The sequence below is a fragment of the Euleptes europaea genome, chromosome 14, assembly GCF_029931775.1.
Source record: "Euleptes europaea isolate rEulEur1 chromosome 14, rEulEur1.hap1, whole genome shotgun sequence".
Lineage (NCBI taxonomy): Eukaryota > Metazoa > Chordata > Lepidosauria > Squamata > Sphaerodactylidae > Euleptes > Euleptes europaea.
In genome coordinates this window covers 53,742,356-53,762,704 of record NC_079325.1, presented here as the reverse complement: position 1 = coordinate 53,762,704, position 20,349 = coordinate 53,742,356, and the positions used below count along the sequence as shown (strand labels likewise).

Below are 20,349 nucleotides of genomic sequence, written 5' to 3'. Positions count from 1 at the left end.
AAATTTTGGCTTCCAGTATTTCATTTAGTGAGTCATTTATCCTTTCCAAATTAATTTCTTCTAAATATTTTTCTATTTTTACCCTTTTGTCTTCTTTGTTTTTATAGAGGTTGGTGTAGAAGTCTGTAAATACCCTTTGTATTTGGTTTAAATTTGTTGTAATTACTTCACCTCTTTATATTTTCAAAATAGGTTCCCTAATATTTTTAGCTTTTAGTTTCCAAGCAAGTAGCTTCCCAGGTTTGTTCGCATTCTCAAAAGAATTTTTGTCTGTTGAGTAAGTTTTTTTTTCTAGTTCTGATTCAATTAGAACAGCATATTGTTGTTGTAAACTCTTTAAATCCTGCAATATATTTAATTTATCTTTCTTATCTGAAGTTTTAGTTAGTTGGATCTCCTTTTGTTTAATCTGCTCCAGCAGTAATTTTCTAGACTGTTCTCTTTTCTTGTACCAGATACTATTTTGTTGAATCAAGATCCCTCTGATCACTGCTTTCCCAGAGTCCCAGACTACATTTTCTGGGGTTCCTTTATTTACATTATTCTCTAAATAATCACTAATTGCTATTTGAATTACCTTCTTACTATCTGTTCTTTTTAATAAATATTCATTAATTCTCCAAATTCTCTTTTGTTGGTAGCCAAGTTTGATTTTGGCTGTAATTGGGTTATGGCCTGTTAAAACCCTTGGAAGAATATCAGCCTTTTCTAATTTTCCAATCAAGTTTTTAGATACCCAGATCATATCAATTCTCGAGTTGGAGAGGTGTCTTGAGGAGAAGGAGGTATATTCTTTATGCAGTAAATTTTTTACTCTCCAAGTATCATACATCTCCCAGTGGCTGACCATGTTGCAAAAAACGCCTGGAAGTTTCCCTTCCCTCTTATCTTTATTTTTTCTAGTATTCCTATCCAGTTTGGGGTCTATTACACCATTATAATCTCCCATCCAAATCATTCTGTTTTGCCCGTATTCTTCTATGAGATTCTGTAATTCTATAAAAAATTCTTTTTGGCTGTTATTGGGGACATATAACCCCACTAATATTATTTCTTGGGTTTGGGCTTTAATTTTAACCATTAATATTCTACCCCTTTCATCATTATATATTAGCTTTGGTTCTAACTTCTTTGCCACATAGAGAGCCACTCCATTTGTTTTCTTGTTATTACAAGCAGTAAACAGAGGCCCCAATCTGTCACATTCTAATAGGTGCTTGTCTTTGTGCAGTATATGTGTTTCCTGTAAGCAAATTACATCACATTTTGATTTTTTTAAATGTTGGAATATCTTTCTCCTCTTATTAGAATTACAACCATTAACGTTCCAAGAGAGTACATTAATAGACATTTACCTGTTTTTTATTTTATTAGTTATTCCAATTTCCCTCCCTCCCCCCTCCCACAGTCCACTTTTGTAAAATCGAAAAAGAAGCCTCATTTTCTAAAGGATGGGGAGTTAGTACGATTGACTACGTTCTAGCCTCGCACAGTTTAATAAACCATGTAGAATATTTAAGAGTAAAAAAAAAAGAGTAAATTCAGCTTCCTGAACTATCAGCACCGCTCCACCCTTCCTCCCAGAACTAGGACAGTATTTCTTGGACTAAAAGCAGAGGTGACTGTCCAGTATTTTTTTGCAATTGATAGGAAAAGGCTCTTCTTCCATTCAAGATGTGTTTTTTTCCATAATCATCCTTGTCAGGCTGAACGTTATCCAGCTTTGCAAGCCAAGCTAGAGATGATATTTTGTGGGAAAGATGCTTTTTTTGGTAACACAGCTGAGTGTTCTGTGCTGAGCAAATGGGTATTCTAAGAAATTGTAAACTTCGGCAACACCCGTGCATCCTTGGCTTCCCAGGCTGCTTTTCATATTGGGGTGGGGGGCATGTCTTTAATGTGCATTTCTTTAATAAGTGTGGTGGGTGGGGGGGCATGTCTTTAATATGGGTGTGACCTTCTCTAAAACAGCCTGTAGTTATGAACATCCAGTATGCCCTTCAGAGGTTGCAGTGTGAAGAAGATGAGCAGTCTCTAACTTCAGCTTGTGAAGCTGAATCAAAATATTGGTGCATGTAGCAGAGTCTACGCTGCCTGGCACCTGGCCTCTAGGGCAGGCAGAGATCTTCCCTATCACCCAAGATCCTGTAACTGGAGCAGCCATGGATTGAACCTGGGACCTCCTGCATTCAAAGCTGATGTTCTGCCCCAAACTATGCCCCGTCCCCTAGCTTCATTGGGGTTGGAAGTGCATCACAGGGGTGTCTAGAGACCAGGGGGGTGCACACCTTTGTTCTGAGGCTGCACTTATGACTTCAAGCATCATGCAGCCACACCTCAAGGAGCATACAGTTAGTGCTGAGAGAGCTGCCCATCTCTCCAAACCAGGATCTACAGACCCTTGGCTGTAGTCCAAAAGTAGTACAGAAGCATTTGCCTTACTAGAATGAGGTAGAACCTAGGAAGAAAGGTCCCATGTTCCACAAGTAGGGTTGCCAGCTCCGGGTTGAGAAATACCTGGAGATTTTTGGGGCGGAGCCTGAGGAGGGTGGGTTTTGGGGAGGGGCTTCAATGCCAGAGAGTCCAATTGCCAAAGTGGCCATTTTTTTCAGGTGAACTCTTTTCCAGGTGATCACCTGGAGATCAGTTGTAATAGTAGGTGATTTCCAGCTAGTACCTGGAGGTTGGCAGCCCTATCCACAAGTCTTGGCAGGTCTTCTCCACACAGCCCTCATTTGAACTCCACTGCCCATACTGGTAACTCTAGGAGAGACGGCATGCAGAAGCAGCATGCGCCATATGGGCGCAGCCCCCAAGCCCCTGGGTGAAGAGGCCCTTGAAACCATCCCGGTTAGAGTCCTGCCTGTTGTTTGACTGGCTCTCCAGGAAAGACACAGGGGTGCGTGTGTGTGTGCTTGGAAGTCTGGTTGCTGCAGAACAGCTGCTCACATCTGCTTTGTCTGCCTTTTCTTCCATGCTCGCAGCTCCAGAGGAGAAATGTAAGTAGGATCAAGGCAGTCGTGCGATGAGACCAGAGAACATCCTTGACATTTCCTGTTGTTTGTCCCCCGTCTACAAACAGTGTGTGAAATACACACCATGCACCAGAGTCTGAAGCAAGATGCACAGAGACGGTGTCGACCCAGTGGTGGTTTGTTGGCTGCACCAGTTTGGAGTGCTGCTTTTGCCTGGGAAGTCCTGAATGGCTTGTAACTGGGCTACACAAGGGGCCACCACACCTGTGGCCACACACACACCCATGCTCTCTGGCCAGCTGTAGGCACTTTGCCTTAGATGCCTGGAATGAGACTGGAATGTGTGGCAGGGTTTTTTTTAGCTGTGCCCCCATCACCACCATGACCTTCCATTTGGCCCTCTAGAAACCTGCAAGAATGGTGTTATTCCAGAAGACTGTTAAGTTTGTCGCTTGACTGAACCTCTTAATCTGTAACATGTGTTGCTGGCAGGCTGCTGATTTAATGACCAGTTCGTACTGCTACTGCTTTAATTTTTTTAACTGTTGTTTGCTTTTATTTTGTTGCTAACTGTAGTTTTGATTGCGGTTTCTGGTTTTATAATGCATTGGTTGTGTTGTGTTATGAGCTGCCTCGTGCATGCTTCTGTGGCAGAAAAGCAATATATAAATAGTAAAAATTGGGGTGAGAACTCTTGGGGAATAGTTTTTATAGTCCCCTTTTAAGTATAAGAGCCCCTTGGCGCAGAGTGGTAAGCTGCAGTACTGCAGTCAAAAGCGCTGCTCACGACCTGAGTTCGATCCCGACTGAAGTCAATTTAAGGTAGCCGGCTCAAGGTTGACTCAGCCTTCCATCCTTCTGAGGTCGGTAAAATGGAGCTTGCTGGAGGATAAAGTGTAGACGACTGGGGAAGGTGATGGTATACCACCCCGTAAATATAGTCTGCCTAGTAAATGTTGGGATGTGATGTCACCCCATGGGTCAGGAGTGACCTGGTGCTTGCACAGAGGACTACCTTTACCTTTTTTTTTAAGTATAATGGTCACTAAACTTAGTTATCCCTTCAGGGGGCTGGCTCTGCACAATTTCTTGGAGCACGTTGTTAAACTACTTTTATGCATACCCATGTGTGCAGCCCAGGCAAGTGCAACTTATACCCCCCCCCAAAAAAAAAATTGTTTGTCTCCTATATACTGGGGGAGGAGCTTCTCAAACAGTGGCCTGCCTCTCATTTTCAGTCCGCTGGGCCATGCTGCAAAATGGGACCATGGAACAAGGCCTCTCCAGCGGACTGGAGATGAGAGGGAGGCAGCTGTTTGAGCAAATCCTCCCTTCAGTGTATGGGGGCCATAGAAAAGGGGTTCCTTTGTGGCTACCCACATTAGGGAGCCAGAAAGATCCACCAGATTATTTCCCTAGTAATACACGGAAAGTATAAATATTTTCCTGCTCTGAGTTTTTTTCTGGATATTGTTAGAGGTTTGTTAGTTCGGGAACTGTATTTTAAAAGCTTTGGTTTTAGATGGGATGTTCCTTATTCGTCCTTTGAGTCTGAGGCTGCACTCAAGTCACCATGAACAATTGTGGGGTTTAAATCGTGGTTTGATCCATCTGTGGTTAGCTGTGGCAGCTGAATACACACAGTTCAACAAACCAGCTAGCACAAACTGTGACTAGCAATCTCTGCTTTGAAATCCCAGTCTAATGCCACCAAGCAGACCTTAGACTGCGATTTCAAGGCAGAGATTGCTAGCTATGGTTTGTGCCAACTGTGGTTAATTGCAAGATCTGAATTGGCAAACCAAACCATTGCCACCTGTCTGAGAAAAATGTCCTTGCTGGCCAATAGAGGAGGCAAGAACAGACAAACCAGGGTTTATGTAGTAATCAGTATTTGTTGTGTTATGTAGACTAACTAGAGTTTATCATGATGTTTGCATGTAGCATATATGTGGGTTTGGTAGAAGAGACTGACATGTATATCTTTGTGGGAGGTTTGGGTCTTAATTCGTCTCTCTTCCTTCTTCTACCTAAAGGCTTCCTGGAACATTTGTGGGCAACGTGGAATCCACATCGCCTCCCCCCACCACTGCCTCCCCCACTGCCATGGCTGCCGCCACGGGCCCAGCAGTGCCCACCATTCCGGTGGTGCCTACTGTTGTTGGCGCACCTAACTCTGCCCCGACTGTAGAAGGTCTGAACCCCGGTGATGTTAAGCCCCCTGCCAGCGGGACACGGAAGGCCCGAGTGCTCTATGACTACCAGGCGGCCGACAGCGGCGAGCTCTCCTTGCTTGCCGATGAGGTGAGTCTGGCATTCAGAGGTGCTGGCGAAGCTCAGTTGTGTGACTTGTGGCCCAGCCAGTCTCATGCAAAAGCCACGTAATTCAAAGTTTGTATCGCTGCTGTTTTCTCCTATGGCTTTGGGTGTCACATTGGCCAGCAAAACGATTCCTCATGCCGCATTATCTTGCCCATTCCCCCATGTGGGCTTTTAAAAATGTTCGTTGAGTGTCTTCTGTGCAGGCACGCATGGGACTGTACTGAAGACACAAAGACAAACATAAGTAGCCCACTGTTTCCCCAGATGTGCTGCAAAATGCGTTCTAGGAAAAGGGTCAGGTACACAGTGGATAGCCAATAAGCAGTCTGCACAACTGATGTTCCTGCAAAGGGGAGGAATGGTTTTCTCCTTAGGTCATTTTTTGTAAAAATGACTAGTTGTGGTCTGAAAGCTCCAGTTCTGTGCAGCCTGAGTAGCAGTAAGGCTTACTGGTTTCAAGTCTACTGCATGGTGATTGGCTTACCAGAGCCAAGTGATTGGCTTACAGAGCCAGCTGTGCGCATCGGGACCATAAGACGCCCCCCCCCCCCAGCTAGCCGTCGGGGCCGGGAAAAGCTGGCTCGCGCTAGAACGACGCGAGCCGGCTCTGTGCGCCCCGCCCACCTGCCAGCTGGCCATCAAGGCGGGGAAAGCCGGCTCGCGCTGGAACGACGTGAGCCGGCTTTCCCCGCCCCGACGGCCAGCTGGGAGACGGGCGGGGCGCGCTGGAACGAAGCGAGACGGCTTTCCCCGCCCCGACGGCCAGCTGGGCGGTGGACGGGGCGCATAGAGCCGGCTGGGCTTGCTGGAACGGGGCGCACAGAGCCGGCTCGCGTCGTTCCAGCGCGCCCAGCCGGCTCTGTGCGTACATTCGCTCTATAAGACGCACAGACATTTCCCCTCACTTTTGAGGAGGAAAAAGTGCGTCTTATGGAGCGAAAAATACGGTACCTAAAACACCTGAAATGATGTTATTAAGTATGATACTTGACTCTATTGTATCTCAGAGATCATTTCTGATATATGCCACCACAGCTGCGAGACTAATTTATGCAGCTAAATGGAAGACAACGGAAATTCCAGACAAAAAAGACTGGATACAAAAGATGTTAGAAATGGCGGAGATGGCAAAACTTACTGCATTGATAAATCAAAAAGATAATGTACAATTCATGAGTGAATGGGAGGCATGGCGGGTTTACTGTGAAACTGAACTTCAGCTGGGGGAATTTAAAGGTTACTCATTGATCTAATCCATTTTTCAAAGATACTGTTGAAGAAATGTGATACATTTATTTGTTTTTAATTTTAAATAATTTCTTTATTACTGTATTGACTGAAGAAAGATAAAAACAGAGTTTCACTTACCTGTAACTGTTGTTCATCTGATGGATCTTCTATGCAGTAACACATTGGGACTGCGCAGGCGCAGGCCAGCCACGGAAAAGAATTGTCAGCTTCTAGCAGATTCCAAAAAGAGTGCTCCCCCTCCCCTTGGGGCATGCAATCTCCCCGCCCCTCGGTCACATGACCCAAGGGGGAGGGAGCACTCTTCCCTCCAGTTCTCCAACCTGCCGCCACGGAACCATCCACTCATACTAGCGGAGAGGTCCCACAGCGGGGAAGGAGGGAGGGAATGTGTTACTGCATAGAAGATCCATCAGATGAACAACAGTTACAGGTAAGTGAAACTGTTTTTCATCTGAATGGCTTCTATGCAGTCCCACATTGGGAGAATAGCGAGCTCGCTTACCAGGACGGTGGGTGTGGGACAATCACCGAAAAAGGGATTGCAGTACTGCACGTCCCACTGCTGCATCCTTTGCTGAATCCACATCCACAGCGTAGTGTTTCATGAACGTCGATGGAGTGGACCAGGTAGCAGCTTTGCAGATGTCCCGGATATCAACTCTTGACGAGAAGGCGATGGAAGCCGCATACGCCCTGGTAGAATGGGCCTTGATCATGGGAGGGCATTCCTGGTGAGCAAGGTCATAGGCCAACTTGATAGCACATGTAATCCATCTAGAGATGGTTTGTGGAGAAGCCCGTTGACCTTTATGCTTTCCCCCAAAGCAGACAAAAAGGTTGTCCGCAGCCCTAAAGGATTGGGTACGGTTAATATAAAACAAGAGAGCCCGCCTAACATCAAGGGAATGAAGGGCCTTGTCAGCGTCCGAAGACGGGTTGGGGAAAAAAACAGGAAGGACAATGTCCTGCGAAAGGTGAAAGGCAGAGACTACCTTAGGTAGAAAGGATAACTTTGTCCTCAGAACTACTCTGTTAGAGTGGAAGATAGTGTACGGAGGGGAGTGGGAAAGGGCCGACAAATCACTCACCCTCCTAGCCGAGGTGATAGCAACTAAAAATGCTGTTTTAAAAGAAAGTAGGGCCAAATTACAGGTGGCCAAGGGTTCAAAAGAAGCGTTCATGAGGCGGGAGAGCACCAAAGACAGACTCCACTGGGGAACCGGCGGGGCGGTGGGTGGATATAGATTGTTCAGCCCCTTTAAAAACTTTTTGGAAAGGGGGTGAGAGAAAACTGAAAAGGAGTCAATCTCTGGGTGAAAAGCCGATACTGCGGCCAAGTGAACCTTGACAGATGAATTGGATAGGCCTTTATCTTTAAGGGACAGTAAATAATCAAAAATACTAGCTAAAGGGCAGGTAACAGGGGAAATGCCCTTGCTTAATGACCAATCAGAGAAACGTATCCACTTAGAGTCGTAAGAACGACGAGTGGAGGCTTTGAGTGAATGGAGGAGTACTTTAGCTACTCTATCTGACCATAAGCCTGGGGCAGGATCCTCCAGGCAGCCAGTTGCAGATTGGGAGGATAGTGGGAGGGGTCCTTCGGGAGAATTATGCAGTGTCCGCGTGCAAGTGACTTGAGCACTGCGAACCACGACCGTCTGGGCCAAAAAGGGGTTATAAGGATGGCGTCCGTGCCGTCCTGAATCATTTTGGCAATAACCCTCTGAACAAGAGGGAATGGGGGAAACAGATAAAAGAGGGTTCCCTTCCAGGGTATTTGGAAAGCATCCCCCAGTGAACCCAGGCTGATCCCTGCCCTGGAGCAAAACCTGGGGCATACTGCATTGACCTGTGTGGCAAAGAGGTCTACTCGAGGATGGCCCCACTGATGAAAAACATGCTCCAGACACTTGTTGTTCAGAGCAATCTCGTGCGACAGGTTTGGAAAACGACTCAGAGCATCGGCTAACGTATTGTTCTTGCCCGCAATGTGAATTGCTAGGAGAGAGGCGTCGTGATGGATGGCCCACTCCCAAATGTCGCTGGCTTCTTTGCAGAGCGAAACGGGCCTTGTGCCGCCCTGTTTGTTTAGGTAATACAGGGCGGTGGAGCTGTCTGTGGCGATTTGAACGTGTCGACCTGTCAGGAACCCTGCAAACGAAGACAGAGCGAGACGGATGGCACGAAGCTCAAGCAAGTTAATATGCATCATAGACTCTGAAGGAGACCATCTCCCCTGAGCGGTGAGATGACCACAGTGAGCTCCCCAACCCACCAGGGAAGCATCAGAAAAAAGGAATCTGTCTGGAGACTGCTTGAGGAAGGGGACCCCCGACAAAACATTGACATCCGAGGTCCACCACCGTAACGAGGACAGAACATATCTAGGGATGGACAAACGCTTATGTTGTGAGTCTACATTAATCCTAAAGGCCCTAAGAAACCAGTTTTGTAATGGGCGCATCCTAAGTCGAGCAAACTCTACCACTGCCGTGGTAGAGGCCATAAGGCCCAACAATTTTTGAATACGGTGTGCAGTCTGGAACCTATGACAAACAAAAGTGTTCACCAGCCTCCTGATAGCATATGCCCTGGATGGAGGGAGAAAAGCCCGAGCCAAAGGGGCGTCTAAGTACGCTCCAATAAAAGTTTGAGCCCTTGCAGGGGTTAAGTGGGATTTGTCAAAATTAACCAGTAGGCCTAGATTATGAAGCGTTGAGAGAATCAAGTCCACATGAGTGGACAGCTCGGAATGTGAGTGGGCTACCACCAACCAGTCATCAAGATAAGGGAATATAACGCAACCCTGGAGAGCAAGGTGCACGACCACGACAGCGAGACACTTAGTGAAGGTCCTAGGGGCAGTTGACAAACCAAAAGGCAGCACATTATACTGGTAACACCTTTCATTGCACCAAAAACGTAAATAACGACGGCAGTGGGCGTGAATCGCTATGTGAAAATAAGCGTCACGTAGGTCCAACACCGCGAACCACATGCGGGCGTCGAGAAAGGGGAGGACCTCAGGAAGGGTAAGCATACGAAATTTCCTGGTCTTGACAAACATGTTAAGGTCTTGCAGATCCAGGATAGGACGCTTCCCTCCGCCTTTCTTATCCACTAAGAAAAAACGGGAATAGAATCCATGATTCAGGTCTGAAGGAGGCACCTCAGAAACGGCTCCCTTAGAGAGCAGGGCATGGACCTCCTTAGAGAGGAGATCAGAATCAGGAGAAACGGAACGACCAACGGGCCGAAAAGGAGGAAGAGTATCAAATTCAATAAAATAGCCATATTTTATTATTTTAAGTACCCAAACGTCAGTAGTGATAAACGACCACTCTGAGAAAAACAATGACAACCGGTCATGAAAATTGACATCAACGTCTAGTCATGTCTGCTTTGTCCTGGGGAAGGAACCAGGAGATCCCCTTTGACCCCTACGTGATCTGTTCCTGTTAGGGAACTTCTTGTCCTGCTGCGGGCGAGGGAAGGCCGGGCGGAAGGAGGGCTGATGAGGAGGGGCCTGAAATCTATATGGGCGGGAAGCCTGGGAAGGCGGCCGGCCAAAATAGCGCCTCTTATCAGGGGGCTGACGAGTGATACCAAGGGATTTTGCGTTAGTTTTGTTCTTTTTAAGGCGGTCTAGGAAGGTGTCAGTTTGGTCACTAAATAGAACCGTCCCCTCGAATGGGAGGTCCTCTATACGAGCCTTGGTATCATGGGGCAGCGCGGATTGGCGTAACCACGCATGTCTTCTAATAACTATAGCAGAGGCTATAGCTTTACTTGACGAGTCCACCACGTGGCGGGCAGCAGCCAACTGTTGCCTCGCCAAAGACATCCCTTCGGATTGAACTGCAAGAGCGGCCGGACGGTGCTCGTCAGGGATGAAAGCAATCTGGGGGATATGCGGTCCCAAAGGGCGAACTGATATCTTGCCATCATGGCCATGAAATTTGAGATACGGACGCTGACCGCAGTGGAAGAGTAAACCTTCCTGGCCAACGTATCCAACTTACGACCTTCTGGGTCTTTAGGGGAGGTGTGAGAGCCAGACCTGAACTTCCCAGGGAGGGCCTCTACGATGATTGAGTTGGGGGGAGGGTGCTGATAAAGGAATTCCCCACCTTCCTTCCGTATTTTGAACAGATACTCTATACGCTTGGTGGAGGAAGGGACTGAGGCTGGCTTAGCCCAGTTGGCATGCAGAATCTCTAAGAGACTCTTTAGAATGGGGAAAACTGCGGGACCCACGTCAGGACTGTGTAATATATCCATTACATCGTCAATAGGACCAGACTCCTCTGGTTTAACATCAATTTTGAGTGCTTTCGCCATGCGAATCAATTGCTCCGCATAGAGACGAACATCTCCTGTAGGAGATAACGGTTTAGAGTCCCCAACAGAGTCGTCAGGTGAAGGCAGGGAGGTATGGGTGTCATCATCTTCATCGACATCACGCAAAAGTGAAGGATCGTAATCAGGGTCATAGTCCGAGTCATAGTCGGGACCCGGGGAAGCAGGGGACCTAGACAAGGAGCGGTCCTGTTGAAGGATTGGCGACCTCGAATCAATCAAAGGCGTGGTGTACCGATGACGATGTGGACGGCTTCGGTACGACGGGCTGCGCCGACTCGAACGACTCCGCTGCCCAGAACGACCTCGGCGACCCAAACGACTCCGAGGACCAGACACGTTCCGACAGTCAGAACGGCTCCGACGAGCGGAACGACTGCGGTAACTGGAGCAGCTCCTATGGTCTGAGCGACTTCGATGGCTGCGACGGGACGAACGACTCCGACGGGACAAACGGCCCCGATGAGGAGAATGACTCCGGGGAATAGAGTGTCGAGGAGAGCGACTTCGGCGAACCGAACCGCTCTGACGGGAACGGCTCCGACGAGCCGAATCGCTTCGACGGGAACGGCTCCGACGGGAACGGCTCCGACGAGAGCGACTCCGACGAGAGCGACTCCGACGGGAACGACTCCGACGGGAACGACTCTAGTGGCTGGATCCACTCCGGCGGAAAGAACGGCCCCGGCTCGGGGAACGACTCCGGCCAGCAGCCGGGCTTGGGTCCCGATTGTCGCCTTCGGTGCGCGAACGGGCGGCGCCATCTGGGGACTCTTGCGACTCCAGGGCAATTTCCCTGCCCAAGGGTACTTGTGGCACGTCCTTATAAAGTTGAAGGAGGTGCTCCTTGAATTCCGTAGCGACCTCCTGGGCCCTGCTCGGATCTGGAGCCGAGGGGGTTGCCAGGGGATGAGGAGGGGAGTCCTCCACAGTGATGACCGGCTCAGATGAACGCGGAGTTACTTCAGGCCGGGGACGAAGTCGTGACGGCGTCAACGACATGCGGCGACGAGAAGACCTCGGCGACTTCGAGGGGGAGCGGCGTCGACCGCTCTTGGAAGAATCCAAAGGGGACTTCGGCGGCCTAGAAGGCGGGCGGCGCCTCGGTGACCTCGAGCGGGAAGCATGCTTTGACGAACCGCGGCCGCGGCCATCTTGGGAGCCCGGAGCTATAAACTTCGCCGGGCGAAGGACGACTGAGGAGGGCTTTCCCGAGGTGGAGGCTCCGGTAGTTTTACCCACTGGGGCCCCATCGGAGGAGTTCGCCTTACCGGTGGGGTGATTAGATGAGTCCTCATGCGGACGAAGGGAAACCTTGTAAAGGTGGGAGATGAGGCGAGTCGAACGTTCCCTCAGAGCCTTGGCCGTGAGCTTACCACAGCTCTTGCAGGAAGAGGAAACGTGGCCTTCTCCCAAACACAATATGCACTCTTTGTGAGGGTCAGATTTAGCAACCTTCGCCCCACAAGAAGAGCATTTCTTAAAAGGAGGAATCTTCTTAGACTCCATTGCTAGGAACGAAGCTAAGCACGTTCTCTCTCCGTGGCGGCAGAAAGAGAACTGGAGGGAAGAGTGCTCCCTCCCCCTTGGGTCATGTGACCGAGGGGCGGGGAGATTGCATGCCCCAAGGGGAGGGGGAGCACTCTTTTTGGAATCTGCTAGAAGCTGACAATTCTTTTCCGTGGCGCGCCTGCGCAGTCCCAATGTGGGACTGCATAGAAGCCATTCAGATGAAACAGAGTTTCACTTACCTGTAACTGTTGTTCATCTGATGGATCTTCTATGCAGTAACACATTGGGGACTGTGCAGGCGCAGGCCAGCCACGGAAAAGAGTTGTCAGCTTCCAGCAAATTCCAGAAGAGTGCTCCCCCTCCCCTCGGGGCATGCAATCTCCCCGCCCACATGACCCAAGGAGGAGGGAGCACTCTTCCCTCCAGTTCTCCAACCTGCCGCCACGGAACCATCCACCATACCAGCGGAAAAGGTCCCACAGCGGGGAAGGAGGGAGGGAATGTGTTACTGCATAGAAGATCCATCAGATGAACAACAGTTACAGGTAAGCGAAACTCTGTTTTTCATCTGAATGGCTTCTATGCAGTCCCACATTGGGAGAGTAGCGAGCTCGCTTACCAGGACGGTGGGTGTGGGACATCACCGGAATAAGGACTGCAACACTGCACGTCCCACAGCTGAATCCACATCCACAGCGTAGTGTTTCATGAACGTCGATGGAGTGGACCAAATGGCAGCTTTGCAGATGTCCCGGATATCTACTCTTGACGAGAAGGGGATGGAAGCCGCATACGCCCTGGTAGAATGAGCCTTGATCATGGGAGGGCAATCCTGGTGAGCAAGGTCATAGGCTAATTTGATAGCACATGTAATCCATCTAGAGATGGTTTGAGGAGAGGCCCGCTGTCCTTTGTGTTTCCCCCCAAAACAGACAAAAAAGTTGTCCACAGCCCTAAAGGATTGGGTACGGTTAATATAGAACAGGAGAGCCCTCCTTACGTCGAGCGAATGAAGGGCTTTGTCAGCGTCTGAAGACGGGTTAGGAAAAAAAAACAGGTAGGACAATGTCCTGTGAAAGGTGAAAAGCAGACACTACCTTGGGTAGGAATGACAATCTAGTTCTAAGGACCACCCTATTAGGGTGGAAGACAGTGTATGGAAGGGAGTGGGAAAGGGCCGACAAATCACTCACCCTCCTAGCTGAGGTTATCGCGACCAGAAATGCTGTCTTAAAGGAAAGCAAGGCCAAATTACAGGTGGCCAGGGGTTCAAATGGGGAAGTCATGAGACGAGAGAGCACTAGAGACAGGCTCCACTGAGGGACTGGCGGGGCAGCGGGTGGATATAAGTTGTTTAGGCCCTTCAAAAACTTTTTGGAGAGGGGGTGAGAGAAAACCAAGAAGGAGTCAACCTCTGGGTGAAAAGCCGATATAGCGGCCAAATGAACCTTAACAGATGAATTGGATAAGCCCCCATCCTTAAGGAACAACAAGTAATCAAAAATACTAGACAAGGGGCAGGTAACAGGAGAGATGCCCTTATCCGATGACCAGACAGAGAAGTGCCTCCACTTACTGTCGTAAGAACGACGTGTGGAAGTTTTGAGCGAATGGAGAAGCACCTGGGCTACTCTGTCAGACCATAGGCTTGAGGTAGGACCCTCCAAGCCGCCAGTTGCAGATCGGGAGGGTGGTGAGAGGGGTCTCTCGGGAGAAGTAGACACCGTCCGTGTGCAAGTGACTTGAGCACTGCGAACCATGATCTCCTGGGCCAGTAGGGAGTGAAAAGGATAGCATCTGTGTTGTCCTGGATCATCTTGGCAATAACCCTCTGAAGTAGAGGGAATGGGGGAAACAGATAGAACAGGGTCCCCTTCCAGGGAATTTGGACGTTGGTCTTCAGGAACAAGGGAAACTTGGGGGGAAATGCGGTCCCAAAGGGCAAATTGATACCTCGCCATCATGGCCATAAAATTGGAGATGCGGACACTAACCGCCGTGGAGGAATAAACCTTCCTTGCCAGAGTGTCTAACTTACGACCCTCAGGGTCTCTTGGGGAGGTGTGGGACCCAGACCTAAACTTCCCAGGAAGGGCCTCGGCAATGATAGAGTTGGGGTGTGTGTGTGCTGGTATAGGAATTCCCCTCCTTCCTTCCGTATCTTGTACAAATTCTCAATACGTTTTGTGGAGGAAGGGACTGAGGCTGGTTTAGCCCAGTTAGCATGAAGAATCTCCAAGAGACTCTTAAGGATAGGGAATACTGCAGGGCCCACATCAGGGTTATGCAAGATATCCATGACATCATCAATAGGACCCGATTCCTCTGGTTTGACGTCTATTTTAAGGGCCTTCGCCATCCTTATCAATTGTTCCGCATATAGGCGGACATCCCCCGCTGGGGATAAGGGTTTAGGATCCCCAACTGAATCATCAGGCGAGGGCGGGGACGTACGGGTGTCGTCATCATCATAATCGCGGGAAAGTGAGGGATCATAATCAGGGTCATAAACCGAATCATAATCGGCCATGAGGGAAACAGGGGACCCCGACAAGTGTTGTCTTGAAGACGAACGGGGTCGTGACTGGGAGCGACCGCGATGGAGTAATGGCGACCTCAAATCGAACGAAGGCGTTGTATACCGGTGACGATGCGGCTGGGCAAAGCGCTCAGGATCGTCAGTCCAGGAGGAACGACCTTGATGCCCCGAACGACTCTGACAGCCAGTCCCACTCCGATCAACAGACCGTTCTCGGTGAGCATGGCGACTTCGGTGTCCAGATCGGCTCCGGCTCGAGCTACGGTGACTGGCCCTGTTCGAGGCACCCCGAGGACTCGAACGGCTCCGACGGGGGGAACGACTCCGACAGATGGAGCGGCTCCGACTGGAACGACTCCGACGGTTGAAACGGCACCGACGGTTAGAACGGTTCCCCGGAGAGCGGGTACGACAAGGAGAACGGCTCCGACCGGGAGAACGGCTCCGACCGGGAGAACGGCTCCGACAAGATGAACAGCTCCGGCAGGAAGAATGGCTCCGACGAGTCGAACGGCTCCGACGAGTCGAACGGCTCCAACGCGGAGAGCGGCTCCGACGAGGGGAACGGCTTCGCCGAGCCGAGCGACTCCGACGGGAATGACTCCGACGGGAACGACTCCGACTGCCCGATCCCCTGCAGCGACCTGAATGGTCCCGGCTCCTGGAACGACTCCGGCCAGAAGGGGTCGGTGGCTCCCGAACCTCCCCCTCCGAGCATAGTTGAGTGGCACCAACATGGGACTCTTGCTGCTCCGGGGCAGAGCCTGTCGAGGGATATTTGTGGCACGTCCTTATAAAGATGAAGGAGGTGCTCCTTAAATTCCGCCGGTACCTCCTGGGCCCTGCTCGGATCTGGAGCCGAGGGGGTTGCCAGGGGATGAGGAGGGGAATCCTCCACAGTAATGACTGGCTCAGCAGAACGCGATGCCACAGTGGTCTGAGGATGGAGCCGTGATGGCGTCAACAACAGACGGCGCCGAGAAGACTTTGGCGACTTTGAGGCCGAACGGCGCCGACCCCGCCTTGAAGGATCCGACGGGGACTTTGGAGGCCGAGAAGGTGGACGACGCCTAGGGGACCTCGAGCGGGAAGCACGCTTTGACGAGCCGCGTCCGCGGCCATCTTGGGAGCCCGGGGCTATAAACCTCGCCGGACGAAGGACTACCGAGGATGGTTTCTCTGAAGCAGAGACCCCAGTAGACTTGGCGCAGGGGCCCCCTCGGAAGAGGATGCCTTACCGGTAGGACGGTCAGAGGAATCCTCCTGAGGACGAAGGGACACCTTGTAGAGGTGGGAGATAAGGCGAGACGAGCGTTCCCTCAGAGCTTTGGCCGTGAGTTTCCCACAGCTCTTGCACGAGGAGGTAACATGGCCTTCTCCCAAGCAGAGTAAGCACTCCTTGTGAGGATCAGATTTGGCAACCTTTGCCCCACAAGAGGAGCACTTCTTAAATGGAGCAATCTTCTTAGACTCCATAACCATTGCTGGAACGAAGCTAAGCACGTTCTCTCTCCGTGGCGGCAGAAAGAGAACTGGAGGGAAGAGTGCTCCCTCCTCCTTGGGTCATGTGACTCGGGGCGGGGAGATTGCATGCCCCGAGGGGAGGGGGAGCACTCTTCTGGAATTTGCTGGAAGCTGACAATTCTTTTCCGTGGCTGGCCTGCGCCTGCACAGTCCCCAATGTGGGACTGCATAGAAGCCATTCAGATGAACTATAGTTATATAAGACAATATTAGAATTTTCAATACAAAAGAGCAAATAGATTTATAACAAGATGGAGGAAGATGAAGGGGAAGTTTTTTGTACCTACTTAATAACAAAAGATATTTTCAACAATAATGTTAATTTTTTCTTTTTTTTCTACTGACAAATTGTATATATTGTTGAAATGTTTTGTTTAAAATGTTATGGAAAAAAATAACAATTTATTTTTTTAAAAAAACTCCTTGGTGGTTTTCTGATGGAGATGGTGCTCAAATCCAGCAACCTGTCTAGAAGAGAAGCAAAGAAATAATGCTTGTTTGAAGCAGACCTGCGAGAGGACAGTGTGTCGTCGTCCCCCGTCCCCCGGTTGCAGTATTCTGTGCCATCCAGGCATCCTGTGGTTTTCAAAATGCTGCTTTTAGCCCCTAAGAACTTAGCCTATGCAATTGCCATTTTCATCTGAACGTACAGCTGTGTGGTGAGTTATAAATGCAGCCCCCTGCAGAGGAACGCAAGTACTAGTGTGTACTAAAGAATTAAAGTTATTTTTGCCTCATGTTGAATTGGGGATGGGGGAATATTGAAGGGTGCGTGCACAGACTTAATTATCAACAAGAGATGTTGTGTGTTTCTACTGGTGGCTGACTTGTGAGATGCTCCGCCTTGCCATCAGCGATTCTGGAAGGAAGGTATAAGAAGCTAGCAAGAACCGAATGGGTGTGTCCGTGCAAATCAGGAGAAATTGAGACTAAGGCATGTCTCGTTCAGGTGTACCTTCTATGAGGAGGACCGCCACAAGCTGATTTTTCCCCTTCTTAGTAAAACGGCAGTCAGATCTGAAGAATTAAGAATCTTTTATGGAAAGGGAGGTTAAATAAAGCAGGTAGCTAAATTTCGTTCAATAGCGATCAAAGTACACATTGCAAGGTTGAGCATAGTTAATAGTTCCAAATCTTAAAGTGTCACAATTGTTTTATTTTAAGGTAGGAACTGTTCTATTTTTGATACAGTTAAGTGTTATTACTTTTATCTCAAATCTGTGTATTGTTGTTTTATTGGCATATGCTGCCCTCTCGCAGGCCTGCTTCAAACAAGTCCTATTTCCTGGCTTCTGTTCGTGACAGGTGGCTGGATCCAGGCACCTGTCTCCATCAGGAAATCACCCAGGAGTTCTATGGGTGTGAATGGTCCATGGCAAGTTGAGCCCCACAAATGAATCCCTTTAGCCCTTTTACTGCCTTCCCAAAGCACAATGCTAGGAAAGGGAACTGCTAGTCTGCTGAAGATAAGCCATTTTATTTGGAGTCAACCTGAACACTCTTAATTTCGCAGGGAAAGCCCTGCTAGCCACTATCCCCAAACTGGATTCCTTTTAAAGGGCAAGACTGAGATATTCATGTACACTGCTTGATAAATCTGATCTGACTGGTGGCTGCATCCCCAATGACTTTTTCTTTGTTTTGGTTTTAGATGATCACTGTGTACAGCCTGCCGGGGATGGATCCTGACTGGCTCATAGGGGAGAGAGGCAATCAAAAGGGGAAGGTCCCAGTTACCTACTTAGAATTGCTTAGTTAAGCACCGCTGGGAAGGAATCTTCAAGTAAGACTCACACCCCCTCTGTGTCCTGGCGACTTTTTAGAAGGCTGACGGCTTCATCCAAGACCATTGCTCTCTTCAGGGTCAGATTTTCTCTGTTTGGATTTAGGCAGAGAGGCAGCGGAGGTGGTGGTGGGGTGAGGGGTAGTGTTTGGGTGTCACTTCGCTTTCAAGGATTCCAAGACTGAATGAATCAACCATCCACACAACCGGCTTGAGGGTTAGCGTAACCAATTCCCTCTACACTTTAAGCCCTTTGTGGTCGACCCCCCTTTTTCTCTTCCATTGGAACTGCAATGAATTTTAATAGGTGTAGCAAAGAGATTTTTCTAGAGTTCAGCTGTCCTGTTCCAGGATGTGCCTTCTTCCTGGCCTGAGTTTCACTACCTGTTCTTCACCCTGCTTGTCTGCTTCCAGCCATTTTGTGCATTTTGCTTGAGTTAAGGAGAAACTGGCTTATTTCCACTCTAAGCCGACCCTCTGATTCCTTTAATGGTCATGAACATGTTAGTGAACCATGAGCCAGGAGGAAAGAATTGGGAAATTTAGCATTTGTCACGGCCAGTATAATTTAAGGCAAAGCAGTGGGGGGAAGGGGCTGCTTATAATCGATCTGGAGGGTGCTTGAAAACTGCCATCATTCAGCTTCTCCCCCCCCCCCACATATTAACTTGGACTAGCCTTTCTCCTGTCAACAAAAACACCCCTATCTTTTGAGTTCTGATTTAACTTTGTTCTGTTCCCAGCTCCCTTTGGTAAGGCAGCAAGGCTAGATTTTGTGTTTTTTGTTTTAATACGTCAGGAGACAGATGTTTAACTTCTGGAAATCTATGAAATGCTTTCCCTCTTGCAAATGTGAAGAGAACTCCATATGGGTCTTTGTGCCCCACTGTTGGCTTGCACATTCATTGGGGGGCTGTTGTGATGCTTTTCAGTTCCTCGCGAATCCCTTCAGCCCCCCCTTGCCTGGGGGCGCCACCATCACACACACACACACACACTGCCCAAGTGCAGAGTAAAGCCATATTTCTTCTCGGGGTAGCGGGAAGAGCCAGTCTTCACTATGATGGCGCAAAGTAAACCCATCAACTGTTCGGCAGTGCCGTTGCCTGCATGCACCACTTGGCTTGCTTGGTTTTATCCCATTGAGTTCTTGCTCTCTTCTGAGCTTTTTGTGATTACCCTGATGTTAAAAATTCAAAGCACTTCTGTGTTGGATATATACACGCACACAAGATTGACTTTTGCCAATAAACACCTAGCCTGCAGCCCTGTTGTGCTGTTTTGTGAGTTTGATTCTCCTGCTGTGCTTCTGTTCCCACTGAAGGCTGCAGAGGGAGCTTTCAGTCTGCTACTTGAGTTCAGGCATCAGTCTATATGCAAAGGGAGGAACAGCTGTTTCTGATAGGGGCAGGGAGGTTCTTTGGGTGAGGGGATGAGAAACATCTTGTTCTGCAAAGCTTTAGCGCCATCCTCCCTTCCTTCCAGTTAGTTCTGGGTGCCTGAACACCTTTTCTTTCTAGATGTGCAAGAAGCAGCTTTCTCTTCTTGCCTTTGGGCGTATGCAAGTTTCCAAACACTTGAATCCAGTTACTTATGAGCAGCTGTAGATAATGCTCCCCTAGCTGAGAATGTTAGCATGAACAAAATCCAAACTCCAGGGGTAGAACATACTGCTTCTAAGCAGCTTTGAAGAAATCTCTTCCTTTCTTAGGAGCTGATGTTGAAGAAGCAAAGTCCCTGTTGAACACCACTTACTAATCCCATGCATTCCTTTAAGTTACCGTATCTTGGCTTCCTTATTAAAAGCAGGGGCTTCAACCCTTCTCTCCTGAGATGGCTTGTTCTCCAATCATTCTTTTAAAATTTGCGAGAAGAACCAGGCAGTTAGCAATTGGTAGGTCCACCCCTCGCATCCTTGTTGATGACAATTATGCCCCAGACAGTTTTTAAACCTATCCAGTAATGGTCAAGGAGCATGTATTTGCTAAGGTGAAGCTATTTTATTTGCTGTGAATTACTTAAACCCTTTGGAGGGGAAGGAAGCAGGCAAAGAGCACAGCTGTAAAGAAACAGTCCACCAC

The 20,349-nt window shown here is 49.1% G+C and overlaps 1 protein-coding gene across 7 annotated transcripts in view; it reads left to right on the top strand.

The window, feature by feature from the left end:
• The window catches only part of SH3GLB2 (SH3 domain containing GRB2 like, endophilin B2), an 89,526-nt gene extending 71,248 nt beyond the window's left edge, over window positions 1-18,278 (top strand). For 4 of the 7 annotated variants that reach the window (XM_056860601.1, XM_056860597.1, XM_056860599.1 and 1 more), the window contains 2 exons: window positions 5,012-5,279; window positions 18,137-18,278. In XM_056860601.1, coding sequence (XP_056716579.1) covers window positions 5,012-5,279; window positions 18,137-18,244 — 376 coding nt within the window. In that variant the 3' untranslated portion in view covers window positions 18,245-18,278. Of the gene's footprint in view, window positions 1-2,984; window positions 3,000-5,011; window positions 5,280-18,136 lie in introns of all 7 variants that reach the window. The other 3 variants (XM_056860600.1, XM_056860596.1, XM_056860598.1) reach the window with 1 other exon arrangement.
• Window positions 18,279-20,349: the final 2,071 nt, after the last annotated feature.